Source organism: Crinia signifera, chromosome 7, assembly GCF_055691185.1.
Source record: "Crinia signifera chromosome 7, ASM5569118v1, whole genome shotgun sequence".
Lineage (NCBI taxonomy): Eukaryota > Metazoa > Chordata > Amphibia > Anura > Myobatrachidae > Crinia > Crinia signifera.
Genome location: NC_139223.1, coordinates 36,726,035 through 36,746,980, shown reverse-complemented (window position 1 = coordinate 36,746,980; position 20,946 = coordinate 36,726,035). Strand labels below are relative to the sequence as shown.

The following is a 20,946-nucleotide window of genomic DNA, read 5'->3' as shown; positions in this document are numbered from 1 at the left end:
TTATCATGTATCATTTTGAATAAGTAGCTGTAGTTTTACAAGGGTTAACCAGTCTTGGGCCACAAATTTGACACCTGAAATCAACAGAGGGGTGTCATTTACATATGACCCAAGTGTATTTTGCCCGGCCCAACGCAGGTTTGGGCATGAAATACATGGGCAAAATGGGCACATGGACCATTTTATCATATTGAAAAGGCTGCAGTTTTGCAATGGTTAAATTTACACCGCAAATCAACAGAGGGGTGTCTCTTACAGATGACCCAAGTGTATTTGGCCTGGCCCAACGCTGGTTTGGGCATGAAATACATGGGCAAAGTGGGCACATGGACCATTTTTTCATTTTGAATTAACTACGGTTTTGCAAGGGTTAATAAGTCTTGGGCCACAAAATTTACACCTGAAATCAACAGAGGAGTGTCTCTTACAGATGACCCAAGTGTATTTGGCCTGGCCCAATGCTGATTTGGGCATGAAATACATGGGCAAAATGGGTACATAGACATGATAATGTCTCATTTTGAATAAGTAGCTGCAGTTTTGCAAGGGTTAACAAGTCTTGGGCCACAAGTTTGACACCTGAAGTCAACAGAAGGGTGACACTAGCATATGGTCCAAGTATATTTTGCCTGGCCCAACGCTGGTTTGGCCATGAAAAATGTGGGCAAAGTTTGCACATTCACCATTTTATCCTGTATCATTTTGAATAAGTAGCTGCAGTTTTACAAGGGTTAACTCGTCTTGGGCCACAAATTTGACACCTTGAATCAACAGAGGGGTGTCATTTCCATGTGACCCAAGTGTATTTTGCCTGGCCCAACGCTGCTTTGGGCATGAAATACATGGGCAAAGTGGGCACATGGACCATTTTATCATATCGAAAAGGCTGCAGTTTTGCAATGGTTAAAAAGTCTTGGGCCACAAAATTTACACCTCAAATCAACAGAGGGGTGTCCCTTACAGATGACCCAAGTGTATTTGGCCTGGCCCAACGCTGATTTGGGCATAAAATACACGGGCAAAATGGGCACATATATATGATAATGTCTCATTTTGAATAAGTAGCTGTAGTTTTGCAAGGGTTAACAAGTCTTGGGCCACAAATTTGACACCTGAAGTCAACAGAAGGGTGACACTAGCATATGGTCCAAGTGTATTTTGCCTGGCCCAACGCTGGTTTGGCCATGAAAAATGTGGGCAAAGTTGGCACATTAACCATTTTATCCTGTATCATTTTGAATAAGTAGCTGTAGTTTTACAAGGGTTAACTCGTCTTGGGCCACAAATTTGACACCTGGAATCAACAGAGGGGTGTCATTTCCATGTGACTCAAGTGTATTTTGCCTGGCCCAACGCTGGTTTGGGCATGAAATACATGGGCAAAGTGGGTACATGGACCATTTTATCATTTTGAATTAACTACGGTGTTGCAAGGGTTAACAAGTCTTGGGCCAAAAAATTTACACCTGAAATCAACAAAGGGGTGTCTCTTACAGATGATCCAAGTGTATTTGGCCTGGCCCAATGCTGATTTGGGCATGAAATACACGGGCAAAATGGGCACATAGACATGATAATGTCTCATTTTGAATAAGTAGCTGTAGTTTTGCAAGGGTTAACAAGTCTTGGGCCACAAATTTGACACCTGAAGTCAACAGAAGGATGTCACTAGCATATGGTCCAAGTATATTTTGCCTGGCCCAACGCTGGTTTGGCCATGAAAAATGTGGGCAAAGTTGGCACATTCACCATTTTATCCTGTATCATTTTGAATAAGTAGCTGCAGTTTTACAAGGGTTAACTCGTCTTGGGCCACAAATTTGACACCTTGAATCAACAGAGGGGTGTCATTTCCATGTGACCCAAGTGTATTTTGCCTGGCCCAACGCTGGTTTGGGCATGAAATACCTGAGCAAATTGGGCACATGGACCATTTTATCATATTGAAAAGGCTGCAGTTTTGCAATGGTTAAAAAGTCTTGGGCCACAAAATTTACACCTCAAATCAACAGAGGGGTGTCCCTTACAGATGACCCAAGTGTATTTGGCCTGGTCCAACGCTGATTTGGGCGTTGATTTCAGGTGTCAAATTTGTGGCCCAAGACTGGTTAACCCTTGTAAAACTACAGCTACTTATTCAAAATGATACATGATAAAATGGTGAATGTGCCCACTTTGCCTGCATTTTTGATGGCCAAACCAGCGTTGGGCCAGGAAAAATTCACTTGGATCATATGCTAGTGACACCCGTCTTTTGATTTCAGGTGTCAAATTTGTGGCCCAAGACTCGTTAACCCTTGCAAAACGACATGTACTTATTCAAAATGAGACATTATGATGTCCATGTGCCTATTTTGCCCGTGTATTTCATGCCCATATCAGCGTTGGGCCAGGCCAAATACACTTGGGTCATCTGTAAGAGACACCCCTCTGTTGATTTGCGGTGTAAATTTTGTGGCCCAAGACTTTTTAACCATTGCAAAACTGCAGCCTTTTCAATATGATAAAATGGTCCATGTGCCCACTTTGCCCATGTATTTCATGCCCAAACCTGCGTTGGGCCGGGCAAAATACACTTGGGTCATATGTAAATGACACCCCTCTGTTGATTTCAGGTGTCAAATTTGTGGCCCAAGACTGGTTAACCCTTGTAAAACTACAGCTACTTATTCAAAATGATACAGGATAAAATGGTGAATGTGCCCACTTTGCCCGCATTTTTGATGGCCAAACCAGCGTTGGGCCAGGCAAAATTCACTTGGATCATATGCTAGTGTAACCCGTCTGTTGATTTCAGGTGTCAAATTTGTGGCCCAAGACTCGTTAACCCTTGCAAAACTGCAGCCTTTTCAATATGATAAAATGGTCCATGTGCCCACTTTGCCCATGTATTTCATGCCCAAAGCAGCGTTGGGCCGGGCAAAATACACTTGGGTCATATGTAAATGACACCCCTCTGTTGATTTCAGGTGTCAAATTTGTGGCCCAAGACTGGTTAACCCTTGTAAAACTACAGCTACTTATTCAAATCATTAAATATTGTGCATGTGCATATTTTGCCAGCATATTTCATGCCCAAATTAATGTTGTGCCAGGCAAAATACACTTGGGTCACATGTAAGTGACACCCCTCTGATGATATCAGGTGTCAAATTTGTGTCCCAATACTCATTAACCCTTGCAAGACTGATTTTCCTGAATAAGAAGCTGGACTTTGAATAAGAAGTGAATAAGAAGCTGGAGCTTGAATAAGAAGTGAATAAGAAGCTGGCCGAATAAGAAGCTAACTTCAGCCTCGTATAACACAGAGATTTTGGTTGCGTATATCTGCAGATATAGGGCTATGCCCCAATGCCGTACGTCAAGGCATCTCTGTCACTGGGGGACCCTAATACTGGGTATGGGTCTGGGGTGTGGGCCCCATCATGCCGACACAGGCTGAGTACTCCAGGGCAGCACACAAATGAAAATTAGTAGGGGTTAATAAGAAGCACATAGGTGCTATGTAGGGAAGTGAAGGTGTGATTAAAAGACAAAATATATACAATGTGATAGGAAAAAATAAGTGTTAATAAAGTGTTAGGGTGTGCTAACCTGGAGCAGACCAGCCATATCAACATGAGGGGGACCACACTCCCAAACCCATCCCAAATGTAGCAGATATATGCCATATACATAAAGAGGGTCACTGTGCTTTTTTATCATTACAGTTGTTAAGTCTTTACATTTACACCAGCAATAAGTCAGGCGCAATTAGCAGCGTTTGATACAGGGTTAGTCAGCAGTAGTCAGTCGCATTAGTATTCAAGCTGTTTAGCATTATGCAAATTGGTTACAGTGACAAACGCAGGATTTTTAGAGGGGGGTTCCAAATGTAATCCAAAATCTTCCACTCTGCAGCACATTAGAGTAAGTAGGGGAGTCTGGGGTAGTAGCCCTGCAAATTAGTATTTTTGTACACTGGATACTGTATGGAATACAGTATTAATATTTAACAGTAGAGATGGTCTATAGTATAGGCAGCTTCAAATATTTAAATAAGATAAGTGGTCAGGAAAAGGTTAAACATATCATACACAAACATAATTGAAGCAGTACTGCACTTTCTAAGATCACAATCTCCCACTTCATAGTAGGGCTCCTGTCTCTTCCTCCTGGCAGCTACTCTCTGGTCCATTGTGATGTTTGAGGGCTCAGATCCACACATGGGAGATTCTCTAAGCAAAAAAATGCGGTAAAAACCCCGTTATCGGGGTTTTTACTGCATTTTGGGATGCTCTAAGCATCCCCTGCCGGGTTACCGCGGCGGGGGGCATCGCCAGAAAAATCTGGCGATGCCCCATGTCTGAATGCCCATGTTTGTCTGCTTTCCGGCTTTTAGAAGCAAACGGTTGATTGTCATCTGCTCCCGTAAATAACCTTGATAATCTTGTACACACCTCCTGCAAACGTACTGCTATCAGCCAGCCTAACATGTAACTCTCTCTGCACATGTTACATCTGCCCCACCTGCAGTGCACGGTTTTTTTTCCATTAAAGAATCACCCGCTAAGTGTGTATTTTTGCTGTATGTGTATGTATTTATTTCACCAGACTAATGTGATACCTTCATCACCATCACTAGATATGTTCAGCTCTGCATGAGTCCTAGAATGTTGTGTTACACAGTCCCTATAGTAAGTTTGGTAAGTAGTATACTCCTGTGTGTTACAATGTTTCCTCTGCCTTCCAGGATTCATATCCCAGATATCTGAAGTCTGAAATGTACAAGAGCCTGCTCGGCCAAGCCTTTATCCCACCGGAGACAAGGAAGGGGTCAGTACAGTGTACAATGGGGGTGTCTCAGGGTTATACCTGGCGCAATATTAAGCAAAGGCGTGTCAAAGGGACAAGCGCAGGACTGTCACAGGGCAAGGGCAGGACTGTCACAGGGCAAGCGCATGGGTGTCACAGGGCATACACAGGAGTGTTACAGAGCGAACACAGGAACTTCTTAATGAGTATGTGTTACACTACAGCAGCGGTTCTCAAACTGTGGGTCCTGACCTTCTCAGCATGGGGTCACGACTCCATGTTGCTGACCATCAGGCTGATGACTTTTCTAATCTCAGTCATTGATTCAAGGAGTCCGAAATATCTGTTATGTTAGACTCCTCCCATCATTTTGTGCCTCCACAATGCTGCCATGTATGTGCTGTCTGCTGACTACATGTGATGTGATGACTTTCTGCATTCACTTGATGGGGTCCCGTAATAATTTTTATTGTCTAATGGGGTCCCAGATTTAAATAGTTTGAGGACCCCTGCACTACAGCAACACACTAGCGTGTCCCTGGGGAAATGGCTTAGCATATACTCCGTGGCTGTGTCATTCTTTGATACTATTGATTTATTACTTAACATTACTTATTAACAGTTATCTGTATAGCGCACACATATTCCGCAGTGTTGTACAGGGGGTATTGCAGTCATTCAGAACACTAGGAGGCGTCTTACCTCTTTTGTCCCGATGTGTTCGGCATATATCACAGCAGTGGGCGACTTTGATTGGTCACGTCTTTTCTTGTATCCCCCGTTTCCCTTGCAGTGTTTTCCCGTTCATGAGAAGACAACGCCATTCCAGTCCCAGTCCGGCCTTCCTGTTTCCTCCTGGAGATCAAGAGTCAAGGATGGATGGAGACAGCAAAGCGGCCTCACCAGCTGCAGTTTCACAGGTGCCAGCGTCATTTTTACATTGTCGTCAATCATTTTTCACACTTTTTCTTTCAAAAATGACATTTGTTGGAAAGGTTGTATCACCTGAAAATACATTTGGCGACTTTCTAATGTCCTCTCAAGGAGTTGCATTAAGGATCCACTTGTAGGTACCAGTTGACGCGTTTCACAGTAGGTGGAATTTGATGACATGGACTCCCAGAGGGCGGGATGTACTAAGGGGAAAATGTGGTAAAACCCCCAGTTTACCGCATTTTCCTATGCATTAAAACCCGGCCGCACCGATACTGCAATGGGCTTCTATTCGCCGCCCAATGCCTCCGTAGCAAACCCGCTGACCCCCCTGTCCCCTCCCTCTGGCTTACCTTAGTCCAGGTCCTCTGGACCCGGAAGGTAAGCTCTTCCTCCCCCTAGTAACGCAGCCGGACGTCCTTCTGGCTGCAGGGGGGAGGAGGAGGCGCCGAGGACAGCCTGCTTAGCTGTCCCCGGTGTAAGGGGAGCAGGAGGCGGCAGGGAAGAGATGGAGACCCCCCGCATACCACAGTACAGGTATCGCGGGGGGTCTCCGTTACCGCACCACGATGCCAGCCGCATGTGTTAGTACATATGCGCTGGCATCACGGTGGGCGGGCAGCGATGTATATTAATACATCCCGCCCAGAGACTCCTAGGAGTCTGGTAGGAGACTTGGCTTCACCAGCTGTCATACAATAACGTGTCTCCTTAGCTATCTGCTAACCCCCTACTGTTTTGAATGAGACAGCAAGCCCATGGTGATCCATCAAGCAAGATATATGAGGGCCAGATGTATCAAGCTTCAAAAATGATCAATTGGAGAGTGATAAACAAGCAGCCAATCAGCTCCTACCTGTCATTTTTCAAACCCAGCCTGTGACATGGCAGGCAGGAGCTGATTGGCTAGTTGTTTATCACTGTCCATTTTATCACTTTTGAAGCTTGATACATCTAACCCTGAATCCTTACGGTTTTAAACCCAAAAAGAGTAAAACTTGAACTATATAAACATGTTGGGTGATCCACTGAATCACCCCATCCATAGCACACAGTCAGTTATGGAAGTGGCTGGAATAAGGGTCACATGGACCGAAAAATAATGAAGACGCTATTGGAAGAAGCGAAGGAGCTGTTGCCAGCACTGCGTGGGTGTGGCCAGTAATTTGTGGGTGTGTCAGTGATGTGTGGATGTGGGCAGTGATGTTTGGGTGTGGCCAGTGATGTGTGTATGTGTGTGTGGTAAGTGCCATGTAGGGTGTACAGCCCTTATACTATAAGATCCAATGTCTACCTATGTACAGTACATGTATGTAAAATTAAAAAAACACATTTTGTGAGGAAGATAAAGATATAAGTGTAAGGCTAATGATTTATGGCCCACCGCATGGACATCTAGGGGGCTGGTCATCATCATGCTGTGATGATGATGGGCCTATTCTTATGTAGAGGCCTGGGGGCCAGATTCTCTAAGCTTCAAAAGTGATAAAATGGAGAGTGATAAACAGCCAGCCAATCAGCTCCTGTGTGACATTTTTCAAACTCAGGGCCAGATGCACTAAGCTTCAAAAGTGATAAAATGGAGAGTGATAAACAGACAGCCAATCAGCTCCAACCTGTCATGTCACTGACTGTGTTTGAAAACTGTCAAGCAGGAGCTGATTGGTTGGTTGTTTATCACTCTCCATTTTATCACTTTTGAATCTTAGAGAATCTAGCCCTGGGGCCGTACTCCACCTCTGTTAATCTGGTCCTGCCAAAACGAAAAATATAACTTTGGTAGGAATTAGCATTTCACCACAAATTGTTTTCTTTGACTTTATTTTCTATTGCCTAGCCATGTGCGTCTACAAACATGGCTGCCTGTGGTGTGTCAATTGTTGCATAGCAACACAAGGAAACGCTTCTCGTTATATTTCCTGTTATAATATACAGAGTCAATTCTAATACTCATATCTGTCCCCAGATCTGTGCACTCAGCTTCATCTATTCCATGTGATAAAACATTGATACTATTCCCGCCAGAATTCCGGGAGAAAATAGATTTCAGCCAATTATCGTAGCTGCTATAATGAATACTGTATAAATCTGCTCCAGTTCTGTATGGGGCACTCACTGTGCATTCACTGCAAATTAGCATCAAGTCGGAAGCATTCACAGACCCTAGTTGTGCATAATAGTCTCTAATAATAATTAAAACATAAACCTTATGCAGTGGTGCAGTATTGGGCTGTAGTCTGGTGTCCAGTGCACTAACGAGGCGAAGACCAATCCCATTGAGTGGTGCACACATATCGGTAGCAATAGGTAGCATGGACCTAGTGACGGTCTTGTTGTATATTCCAGTAATTTTGGGGCACTTTTGTTGCTGTTTAAAAAAAAAAAAAAAAATATATATATATATATATATATATATATATATATATATATATATATATATATATATATATATATATATATATATATATATATACTATAAGGAGTTTTGGTGTGTATTATTAACATTTATCACGTTGTTGTGAGAATTTTGAAGTGATCCTAATGTCGACATGCAACGTGTAAACATTCAGCATGTTAACACTGATGTACTCTAAGCCTAACCCTATCTCCCCCCCCCCACAGCCTAACCCTAACCAGCCCACATTCTAACCCCAACCATTCCAGCCACAGCTTAACTGTAACTCTTCCCCTGCAGCCTTACTCTAACCCTTGTGCAGCCTAACCCTAACTCTTCCTCCAGCAGACAAACCCTAACTCTCCCTCCACAGCTTAACCCTAACTCTTCCTCCAGCAGCCAAACCCTAACTCTCCCTCTACAGCTTAACCCTAACTCTTCCTCCAGCAGCCAAACCCTAACTCTCCCTCCACAGCTTAACCCTAACTCTTCCTCCAGCAGCCTAACCCTAACTCTTCCTCCAGCAGCCAAACCCTAACTCTCCCTCTACAGCTTAACCCTAACTCTCCCTCTACAGCTTAACCCTAACTCTCCCTTTAAGCAGCCTAACCCTAACTCTCCCTCTACAGCTTAACCCTAACTCTCCCTCCACAGCTTAACCCTAACTCTTCCTCCAGCAGCCTAACCCTAACTCTCCCTCTACAGCCTAACCCTAACTCTCCCCCGCAACCTAACCTGAAACCTCCAGCCTGCAGCCTAACCCTAACCACCCCACCCCCTTGCAGCCTATCCCTAACTCTACCACCTACTGCCTAACCCTTTTTCTCCACCCACAGCTTAACCTTAAATCTTCCCCCTACAGCCTAACCTTAATCCTCCAGCCCACAGCCTAACCCTAAAACCCACCCACAGCCTCACCTCAAATCTTCCCCCAAAGCCTAATTCTAACCCTCCTCCCACAGCCTAACCCTAACTCTCCCTCCACGGCATAACTGTAACTCCCCCCGCAGCCTAACGCTAACTCTACCCAGGGCCGTTTCTAGACAATTTAGCTCCCAGGGCGAAGAAATAAAAATGCGCCCCCCCCCCCCCCACCCCCACCCCAATACATAACATGGTATCATAGAAATTGTGAAATAGGGGGTGTGGCTTAATTTTAAAAGGGGGGTGTGGCTTAATGTAATGCATGGTCTAGCAGGAAAACAATGACCTTATATCACACTTTTGCAACCTGCATGACCAGACATTGGTTACCGAAGGAATTGTCATTGTCCTCCCGCACTTAAGTTGGCCGGCTGAAGGCCACACACAGTGACCTAGTACGCCTCACAGATCAAGGCCAAACAATGACAGGCTACTTAAATCATTATACACTATTTATCCGTGATGCCAATTACACATTACGCCATACACTGTGATGACGATTACATATTACGCCGCACACCGTGATGACAATTACACATTACACCGCACACCAAGATGCCCATTAGACCCCACACTGTGATGGCAATTACACAATACTCCCCACATCGTAATGCCCATTACACATTATGCCCCATGTGCCGCTGCCGCACAACTGATGCCGTTTACTAATATCCCCCCACAGCGCCACACATATGCCCCCACAGTGCCACAAATATATGCCCCCACAGTGCCACAAATATATGCCATCACAGTGCCACAAATATGCCCCCACAGTGCTACACATATGCCCACACAGTGCCACAAATATATGCCCCCACAGTGACACAAATATATGCCCCCACAGTGACACAAATATATGCCCCCACAGTGACACAAATATATGCCCCCACAGTGACACAAATATATGCCCCCACAGTGCCACAAATATATGCCCCCACAGTGCCACAAATATATGCCCCCACAGTGCCACAAATATATGCCCCCACAGTGACACAAATATATGCCCCCACAGTGGCACAAATATGCCCCCACAGTGCTACACATATGCCCACACAGTGCCACAAATATATGCCCCCACAGTGACACAAATATATGCCCCCACAGTGGCACAAATATATGCCCCCACAGTGGCACAAATATGCCCCCACAGTGCTACACATATGCCCACACAGTGCCACAAATATATGCCCCCACAGTGACACAAATATATGCCCCCACAGTGACACAAATATATGCCCCCACAGTGACACAAATATATGCCCCCACAGTGTCACAAATATATGCCCCCACAGTGACACAAATATATGCCCCCACAGTGACACAAATATATGCCCCCACAGTGCCACAAATATATGCCCCCACAGTGCCACAAATATGCCCCCACAGTGCTACACATATGCCCCCACAGTGACACAAATATATGCCCCCACAGTGACACAAATATATGCCCCCACAGTGCCAAACTCACTTTGTCTCCGCTGCTTCCGAGGGGAGGGGAGCGCATCGTGCCTCTCTCCTTCCCCTTCAGTGTGTGTACCTGAGCTGAGCCGTCAGCCATTCATATCTCACGCCCGAGCTCTGATTGGCTGACAGCGGCAGCCCAGTGACGTGAGCGAGGGGACGGAGAGACGCACGATGTGTTCCCCTCCCCTCTCCAGCGTAGAGTCAGGCCGGCCGGGGAGACAGCGGCGGCTACGGGGTGTTGGGGGGGAGACTGCCGGGCGCCCTTGCTGTTTCAGAGGCGGACAAGCCGTGCGGCGCCCCGGGCTGCTGCATGGCTTGTCCGCCTCTAGAAACGGCCCTGACTCTACCCCTACAGGGTAATTCTAACTCCTCTAATTAGATAGATAGATAGATAGATAGATAGATAGATAGATAGATACGATTGTCTGCTGTCAAGATTTACCACTCGTTTGGCCAATTGGAGTGAATCAGTATTTGCAACCCCTGGTACAATACTAAATATTGCATTTACTCTGAATTTTTGCTTCCAGATCACAGGCTAACACCATGGAGCGGGTGAGACATTTATAGGAAGAGATTATTTTCGTTGTCTGAATGCAGCAATTCCCAGGCCTCTCATAGCGCAAGTTCTCATTCTGTTCCTGGGCCATTCCCCAGGGAGCTGCATCTTGGCAGGAAGCGGTATCAGCTCTTCCCAACAAAGGCTGTTTTCTCAGATTCAGAAATGATGCATTAAAACTACTGACAAAATATCCATAGCAGCGAGCGGCCTCTGGTTCCTGCGGGGCGTTCTGTTCTGTCTCCTCTTTATTTCGGAACAGGAATGTTTATCTTACAGGAAAGGGAACAATAAACTGAAGAACGGCTAGTTAGTTATTTAAGGAAAATGTTACTAAAATATATTATTCACGCACAACATTTTTGTTGTAGTTTCTGGGTCTGTTTACAGGCCAAACACAATTCTGGGGCTCGGATATGGGGCTCGATTCAGAAATGTTCACTGTGCTGCGAATTCACCGCAGGAGCCATTGTCGGATGGGAGTGCGCCAGAAAACGCAGGCGTTCCCCAGGCATTCGGAGGGAGCGCGGCTAATGTCATCAGCGGCCCCAACTGTAGTCCGTCCATCCCCCCTCCCCCCCCATGCGAGGGGATTTATACTGGAGACAAATCCCCTTGCATGTGTCGCCGACCATTGAATGATTTGTCCTGGGCTCATGGATACTGACTTTGGTACTCTTTACCTAGCACGGCGCCCACGATTTTGATCGTGGGCATCGCAGGTAAAAAAATTGCGGGCATTGAATGCACTAAAAATCGGGTGCGACGCGACCGACGCGATGCCCGCGATTTCCCATAGGGAACAATGTTAAATGTCTCAATTGACCCGATTTTCCTGTTCAATGCCTCAATTGACCCGATTTTTCCATAGGAAACAATGTTAAATGGCCCACAGAGGCCAAATAGCCACCCTGAAGTGTGAAATGGCCCCCACAATTGTTAACGCCACCCCACGATCAACGTCAACCCGAAGCGTGGCGAGCGAAGCGAGCCCGCGAGGGACGGCGGTACGCGTCCTACGACCTTTTCATACCCCCACTATCCACGTCGGCGTGGAGGTGAGAATAGAATAGTGTGGCGAGCGCAGCAAGCCACCGAGCCCAAAGCGTGGCGAGCGCAGCGAGCCCCGCGAGGGGATGCGGATACCTTCACAGGTAAACGCGTCCCTTCGCGGGCTTCACAGGTATCAGCATCCCCTCGCCATGCTTCGGGCTCGGTGGCTCGCTGCACTCGCCACACTATTCTATTCTCAACTCCACGCCGACGTGGATAGTGGGGGTATGAAAAGGTCGTAGGACGCGTACCGCCGCCCCTCGCGGGCTCGCTGCGCTCGCCACGCTTCGGGTTCACGTTGATCGTGGGGTGGCATTAACAATTGTGGGGGCCATTTCACACTTCAGGGTGCCTATTTGGCCTCTGTGGGCCATTTAACATTGTTTCCTATGGAAAAATCGGGTCAATTGAGACATTTAACATTGTTCCCTATGGGAAATCGCGGGCATCGCGTCGGTCGCTTCGCACCCGACTTTTTAGTGCATTCAATGTGCACGATGGCCACGATGGGCGCCGTGCTAAGTAAAGAGTACCCTGACTTTTATTTGCGTGTGCTGGGACAAAGACAGGGCGGGCGGCTGATGCCCCTGGCACACATCCACCTGCCCGCATTCCCTTGGGAACACCTGGCGCACCCGACCCCGCACCGTCCGCCCCCGTCCCGCACCGCTCCCTGCGAACAGCTTCGTGAGTGGGACCTGCACATGCACATAAAAGTCCATGCACATGCGCAGTCCCCCAACCATCAGAACGGGGCTGAATTCGCCCCGTACTGAAGGGACTAGAATCACCCCCTATATCCGGCCCTTGGTGCAGAACGTAATGTCACTCCTTTCCTTCTCCCTCGTTGGGATAGCACGGCCATTTTGCATTCATTGTGGGAGAAGACATTTTAAGGGGGTGATTCAGTTGTGGGGTTTTATTTTGGGATTAGCTGGAGTTTTTTTTAGGCTCCACCTATTCCACAACACCTGGCGCTTAATTCTCATTAATATTTAATTCATTGTTTTTAGATATTTATAATTCTGATCAGCAGCTGCAGCAAATATACATACAGTAGGTGACCCACTACCCACACAAACAGCCAAGGAAAGAGAAAATTGTGTATAACATGCGCTGCCGGTTTTGCATTGAATGAATATTGATCATTCAATTATTAAATGGTGATTCAGTGATTAAATAATTCGAGTTTGTTCCATGCTGATCACAAAGGCACTGGACACTTAGATTAGTAAATAGTTCAATACTTTATATAAAACAAATTTTAATACTTAAAAAAAGCAAATAATTTAAATTCCTAGAATATAAAGAAAATAAAATAAATGTAACACCCGGATTAGGTGTACTTATATAGTAAGGTCCCCGCACTAGGCGAATGCTGCAATATATACTCACTTGCCTACCTGCCCCTATCCATGTGGGAGAAAATGCTCTGTTTCTGGACTTCCCTGGTAATGTATGATTGCCATCACCTGTGGGGAGCTAGGTAAAGGTATTTCAGCACAGGTGATGGCAATCATACATTACCAGGGAAGTCCAGAAACAGAGCATTTTCTCCTGCATGGAGAGGGTCAGGTAGGCAAGTATGAATATATAGTGTTAGCCGCTTAAATGCAGAAGATAATTAATCAGCCTTTTTTGATGTTAGTCGCTTGTTTCAAATAATATTGTTAGTATGCTTGGCTAGTAGATAAGCCCATTAGCATGTAGGCAGACATGCACTGCAGTTCTTGCAATGGCAGTTGAAGTAGTACAAGCGTGTGTCCTTAGGAGCACAATACTGAAGTCAATTCAGTTGTGCGATGCGCCCCCTGCTGCCCATCTATATTAATGTCCACCCAATGGAGTAATATAATTGTTTATCAGTTAGAGAAGAAATGTTACCCCCAAGGCATACTTGCCTACTTTTGAAAACTAGTTTCAGGGAGATTATAGTTGGTAGTAGAATTGTGCACAGCGCCCCATTGAGGGGGCGTGTCATGCACCACCCAAAGGGCGTGTCTAGTTCCATAAAAGGAGAGATTGTGAAAAGACATTGGGGGTTATTTTGGTTAACTCTTTCTGACAAAATCCTTCTTAGATGGACAAAACCATGTGCACTGCAGGAGGCATTTATAAAATGTGCAGAGAGAACTAGATTTGGGTGAGGTATTTTGTTTCTGTGCAGGGAAAATACGGACTGCTTTATTTTTACACTGCAATATAGATCTCACTTTGAAGTAAAACCCCACCCAAATCAAATTCTCTCTGCACATGTTACATCTGCCCCACCTGCAGTGCACATGGTTTTGTCCATCTAAGAAGGATTTTGTCCGAAAGAGAGAACCAAAATAACTCCCATTGTGCACGTGGCACCTAGAAGCATTTGTGTGTACTGCTACATCTGAGAGGAAATTACTTATATTCATATGTAGATGAGCCCAAAGCAGTTAGTAAGAGCTACTATACTTGGTAAAGTGCTGGGAAATGCAGCTGATGATTCAATGTAAATGTATCTGTCTCATCTCATTCCATTTTTTTCCCCCAAAAAATGTAACAGTGTAATGTGGGCTAGGTGACATGAGGGAGATTGCTAGACTAATGAGGGAGAGAGGGAGATTGCTGCTGTTTCAGGGAGTCTCCTGCAGAATGCAGGAGGGTAGACAACTATGACCCAAGGCTAATGGGCATCTACACTGAGCAAAAAATAAATTTCTTATTTTACGCCCCTAGCGGTAGCCACGGTGAGGAATATTACATGGCCCCCATCAGTGGCGGCTCCACTGGAGGGGCTGCAGCACAATTCAAATAGGAGAGCCACACCAGCTGCCAGTGAGTCAGGTTAGAATGGCAGTTGCTCTGCCTCTCCTATTTGAATTTTGAACTGCCCCCCTCTGGAGTCTCCCCTGGCCCCCCATAGAGGTCTGACTGTCGCCATTTTGAACGCCGGCCATCTGTTTGTAATCCCCTATAATCTACTACACAACAGATTTCAAGTTTTTTACACAGCTTATTTGTACTACAAAATAATTCTAACCATTGTGTGTACTGCAGCTGGAAGCGAGAGTAATGGGCCTCAGACCCCCTCTAAGAAAACCATCATAGTTCACGCTCAGTACTCATTGAGCAGCCACTATGACTTGATAAGTGTATATAAAAATAGTGCGCCCCAGGGTTATGGGAAAATACTGTAAAGGCCAAACAAGCGCAAAATTCCTGATGTTTGTTTGTATTATTATTATAGTGGTGACTAGTTGGCTTCTAGAAAATATATCTATTTATTCAGGGAAAACGCAACCAGGCTTAGGCTCAATTTGGTTCCTTTCCACAGTCCTGAGGCAGATATTCTATTATCTATAACCATGTACATAAGAATGCTGCCGGTCAGTCCATTAGGAGAGAGGCATGAGGCATTATGGGATGTACGTTGGTGCTAGTGAATTAATAGGATGAATACAGGGGCGTAACTATAGCACCGCAGCCCCCGCCACCGCGGGGGGGCGCTGTGCATGTGGGGGCGCCGGGGGCTGCGGTGCTATAGTTAAACCCCCCCTCAATCCCCCGCAGACTTACCTATCGCGCTGGTCCCGGCGGCTCCGTTCTTCTGCTGAGGACCACCACAAAATGGCCGCCCCCATATAGCACACAGTTCTCTGAAACTGTCTGCTGTATGGGGGCGGCCATTTTCTGGTGGTCCTCAGCAGAAGAACAGAGCCGCCGGGACCAGCGCGATAGGTAAGGCTGTGGGGGATTGAGGGGGGGTTTTGCATGGGCGGCGGGGTAGGGGTGATCGGCGGGGCGGCGGGGTAGGGGTGCTCGGCGGGGCGGCGGCGGGGGGGCGCCCAAAACGTAGCTACGCCACTGGATGAATATGTCATCAGCCCAAGAGCCAGAGGCATAAAATCATTTCCGTGACAGGCTCACTCGAAATAAGGCTTCAAAAAGTCCAAGTTGTTCTTAGCTCCAGACTGACATTTGTTGGACCCTGCCTGTAGCTTGGCAGTTAGGAGCTGATTGGCTGCTGCGTTATCATCGGCCATTTTATCACTTCACCAGGCTTTATAAATCTGCCTGTTCTACCTGTTCGCTAGGCTGCAAACACACACAGCCTAGCGAACAGGTGTGAAACAGGCTTTAAGTCGTCTGTTTATCAATAATAATTATCCCCCGAATAATGTATGTACAGAAATACCTGCCGCAGTCTCCCACTTACAAGCGCAGCCCCATAGGTAGCTTTGGGGGTCAGCTTTTTGCCCAAAGTCACCAAGGTCCGGGAGGCATGCTGTTGTTTGGTCCTTCAGATCTGATTGCAGTACAAATTTGTTCTCAAAATGGGCAAAACCATGTGCACTGCAGGTGGGGCAGATGTAACATGTGCAGAGAGAGTTACATTTGTGTGAGTTATTTGGTTTCTGTGCAGGGTAAATACTGGCTGCATTATTTTTACACTGGTGACACCAAAACACCAGAAGCCCGCAGCTAGATTAGATCTGATTTGAATAAGGGCCTTTGGTCAAGTTGCTGATGCCTCTGTACTAGTTCTTATAGGAGTCACCGAGTGTCGCATTGGTAGGATCCCTGCAGACCACGGACACACAGTAGTGTGCTCAGCTCCCAGAGACACAGGGGGCTATTGTGGTTGATTTGCAGCCTTGCAAGACCACCAAACCCCGCCTTGCGAATGGTGACCTGGCAGTCACCCATTCACAATGTGTGTTTGCACCCACTGGACTGTGAATGGATGTTTTACATAAACCTGTGGGGAAACACCCACCTCACTCGATGGTTGCCGACCATTGAATGATGCGGAAGTCACACGCACATCTAAGGTTGCTCAGGCAAACATTCATTTGCAATTAAGGGGGTTATTCTGGTTCACTCCTTCTGGCAAAATCCTTCTTAGCTGGACAAAACCATGTGCACTGTAGGTGGGGCAGATGTAAAATGTGCAGAGAGAATTAGATTTGGGTGAGTTATTTTGTTTCTGTGCAGGGTACATACCGGCTGCTTTATTTTTACACTGAAATATAGATCTTACTTTGAAGTAAAACCCCACCCAAATCTAACTCTCTCTGCACAAGTTACATCTACCCCACCTGCAGTACACATGGTTTTGTCCATTTAAGAAGGAATTTGCCAGAAGGAGTGAACCAGAATAACCCCCCAGATCTAATAGTGGAAGTATAATTATAATTGTTGGATCTAGGACCCGGTAATTAATAAATATGCCTCCAATAGTTCTTATACCAGTACGTCTCTGTTTACCGAAAAACACACAACTGGAGAAGCCGCTGTATGTATACTCACAAACGCCTCTGACCCGATTGTCATGGAACCCTAGTGATCAGGGCTGACCACCTATGGAGTTCCCCACCTGATTAGATGTAGCCGCCTCTATCCAATCAGGGATGAGCTTGGTTGGGGGGCTACCCAGTGACTAATGTTACTAAGATTCCCTGTCAGTAGCGGGGGAGAGCCATCTGTGGTTTTTTGTTTCAACTGGAGAAGAGGACAGACTTGGGAGGAGGGGGGGGGGGAGCGTGGCAAGGTTTATGTATGTTTGCATGCGTGAATGGGTGTATGCATGCACTCAGAGACGTAACTAGATATTCGTAGGCCCCATAGCAAAAGTTTGTAAGGGCCCCCTATATAGCAACTGATGGTGATACATGTATGCAAAACATATTAGTTTGACAGCAATGATGGGCCCCCTTCAGCTCTGGGCCCCATAGCAGCTGCACCCCTTGCACCTATGGTACCTACACCCCTGCATGCACTGTATGTAATAAAGCTGTCTGGGTGTGTGTGTGTAATTACTGTAACATTGGTGGGACTACAAATCCCAGCAGGCCCTTCAATGCCCCACATGCTGGGACTTGTGGTTCTCCAAGTGCCTGCATGCGGAGGAGGCTTGCTGGGACTTGTTGATCCACAACACAACCCAATGTTAAATGTTGATTCTATTTTTTTACAACAAAATGATCAGCCTGGCCCCCATCCCCAGTGACGCCGAGGACAGACCCGGGCCTTATCCCACGATGGGTTAAGCCTGGGGGGACCTTCTTTATTTGGGGTTTCCCCACTCCCCCTGGTACCCCATCCAGGGTATTCATGTGACGGCCGGGGGACCTTGCGGAAAAAGCATCCCCTAGCTGTTAGAGACCGGTGCTGGTTCCAAAATACGGGGGATCCTCATTCTTTTGTCTCCCGTATTTTTGGAACCAGGACCGGTCAAGGAGCCATGGGCTGGTTTCTTAAATACGGTGTAACCCCATCGCTTTTTCCACCCGTATTTTGGAAACCAGGACCAGCTCAATGCCTCCGTTGGTGACAACCAAGTGTGGCCCCCACCCCCATAGTGACTCCACAGTACCACAGCAGAGAGATGTTTTTCCAAAATTCGTTCAGCATCCTGGCAAAAGGAATACTGGCAGTCATAAAACCAACGCCGGTACCCTGACCACCGCCAGGAGAACGGTGCAGAAATGCTGACATCATTGATGGCTCCAGTGTGGTAGGACAGGACTTACCAGCTCTGTAAGCATCTCCTGTGTTAAATCCTGGGGCTATTCCTGTAAATTGCAGGGGGTTGGTGGTTCCAAGCAAATTGCGGAGAGATGTTTTATGTTGTGTTGGCAGTTTGCACATTTATTGCAAGAGGAAATGTATTTAAATATTTCATAAGTAAATAACTATACGTATAATACATTACAATACTGAACTACTGCAGCATAATGCAGTACATGTTGGATGTATGACCTCCTGTTCATATATTATAGAGCTTCTCCTGACACCAGCCTTTACGTATCAATGTGAAAGGAGTCTCACATCGCTGTTATTAATGTTGAGAAGCTCTGATTGGCTGTGTGTTGGTCCAACCCTTCCCCCTTTAAACTCGCTCTCCTATAGATGCTGGAAGTTGGTTGAGTTGTAGACACTGTGCTTCTGTTAGCATAATAATACTCTGATTGGCTGTAGGTTCTTCTAGTCCCACCCTTTTCATTCTCCTGCTTGTCCACATGTCCCATTTGAAAGAATGGGTCCATTAGGTATTCTGACTCCATGCACCATGGATTTTCCCCTCATCATTGTCATTTGTGTTTTTCCTTTGTTTCATTTCTACAGCTTTCCCCATTAAGCAGTCCCTTGGCTAAGTTACCTGGAAACCTCTTGCCTGTTTGCTATGAAGAAACGCAGTCCTGCTTCTACAGCGCCTCCTCCTCTCGCCCGGATGCCTGTCCCACCTTCCCGTCTCCCAGCTCGAATGGCTCTGAGAGGTTTAATCCCAGTTTCTTTCTTCCTTTTCTCAGCCGACTTTGTAATAATAAGGCGCAAGCAGCGATGACGTACTCTTGTGACAGACCACAATCTGATTTTAATATATTTTGTGTAAAAATGAAATCAATGTTAAATTTGAGATTTACTTTACTAAGAAAAAAAACTACATAGCCCTGATGATATATTTGCAGTGACCCTGCTGCCCACACATCTGAGGCGGCCATATTGTGTACTGAATAAAGGTCCGGCAGGAGTCTGGGACGTCACTGTGTGCTCACACTCAGCAGCTGGAGTCTCTGTTGCTGCGCCTTCTTCCTGCATTGTCTCTCCGTGGGCAAGATGGACTTATCCTTGAAAGTGATGAAGTGGAAGGCGATAACGCCACAGCCAATCCACTCCTAACTGCCATGTTACAGTTTGTGTTTGAAAAAGGACAACTGGGAGCTGATTGGTTGATACTTTATCACTCTCCACATTATCACTTTTCTTGGCTTAGAACATCTGCCCCTGTATCTGTTGCTAAATCGCGGGTCTTGGCAAAGGGCATGGCCCTGTGACGCAAACCCGTATATAACTGCTATTGGCTGGATGTACATTGTAGGTACCACAGGACGCGGTATGGGGAGTGAAAATCGCTGCCGAAGAACCTTGATTGGTCTTTCCTATACAATATACAATATGATACAGTACTAGTGCCGTTAGAATGCAGGTGTTGGGTCACATGGTAAATGGGGACAAATAGGGAGTATACAGTGCCACTAATCCTGATGTACCCAAGGGTGAACCCGACCCTAGCACTTGTAATTAATCTGTTCCAGGGTTGGACTGCACCCCCCGGGGTACAGAAGAACCCCCCCCCCCCCCCCCCCCCCGGTAGGCCCCACTGACTGAGGGTTTCGGTACTTGTGTATTTTCATGGCGCCCGATATATCGGATTTGATATCGGCCGATATATAGATGCGATCCGAACCGCAGTAATCCGCGTCCGCTCGCCACGCTTCGGGCTCGGTGGCTCGCTGCACTCGCCACACTATATAAAATCAGTGGGATTATGAACAGGTCAAAAATCGGTTGGTCTCGCATCAATATATCGGCCGGTATCACATCTGATATATCGGCCAATATCGCATCCGATATATCGGGCACCGTGAATACCAGGGTTTCTTATCCTCCTGTACGGGTCCTTGCCGTGTACATTATAATTGCATTTTGCACTTTATAGTTATACATTATACATACATTATGTTACATTATACTACATAGGAGGGGATACATCTGATATCACGCCACTCAGGATGCCAACTTTGGCATCCCGATACAGAGAAACCCAATAGAAGCTCCAATGGTAAGTGAACCCCCCACCCCTCTAACCCTCCTTGCTTACAGCCTAACCTTCCCCAGCAGCCCGACCCTAATCCTCCCCGCTAGTGCCCAAGCCTAGCAATCACTACCTAAGCCCTGCAACCTAACCCTACCCTGTAAGTGCCTAAACCTAACCCCCCTCCTCACAGCCTAACCGTAGCCCCCCCATAGCCTAACCTTATAGCCCCCTTACCCGGTAACACGT

At 46.5% G+C, this 20,946-nt stretch overlaps 1 protein-coding gene across 2 annotated transcripts in view; it reads left to right on the top strand.

Moving 5' to 3' along the window:
• The window catches only part of RGS11 (regulator of G protein signaling 11), a 158,867-nt gene that overhangs the window by 125,935 nt on the left and 11,986 nt on the right, over positions 1–20,946 (top strand). Inside the window, exons 16-18 of one of the 2 annotated variants that reach the window (XM_083152825.1) lie at positions 4,733–4,815; positions 5,588–5,714; positions 19,227–19,378. In XM_083152825.1, the coding sequence (XP_083008951.1) occupies positions 4,733–4,815; positions 5,588–5,714; positions 19,227–19,378 (362 nt within the window). The remainder of the gene's footprint in view (positions 1–4,732; positions 4,816–5,587; positions 5,715–19,226; positions 19,379–20,946) is intronic. The other variant, XM_083152826.1, reaches the window with a different exon arrangement.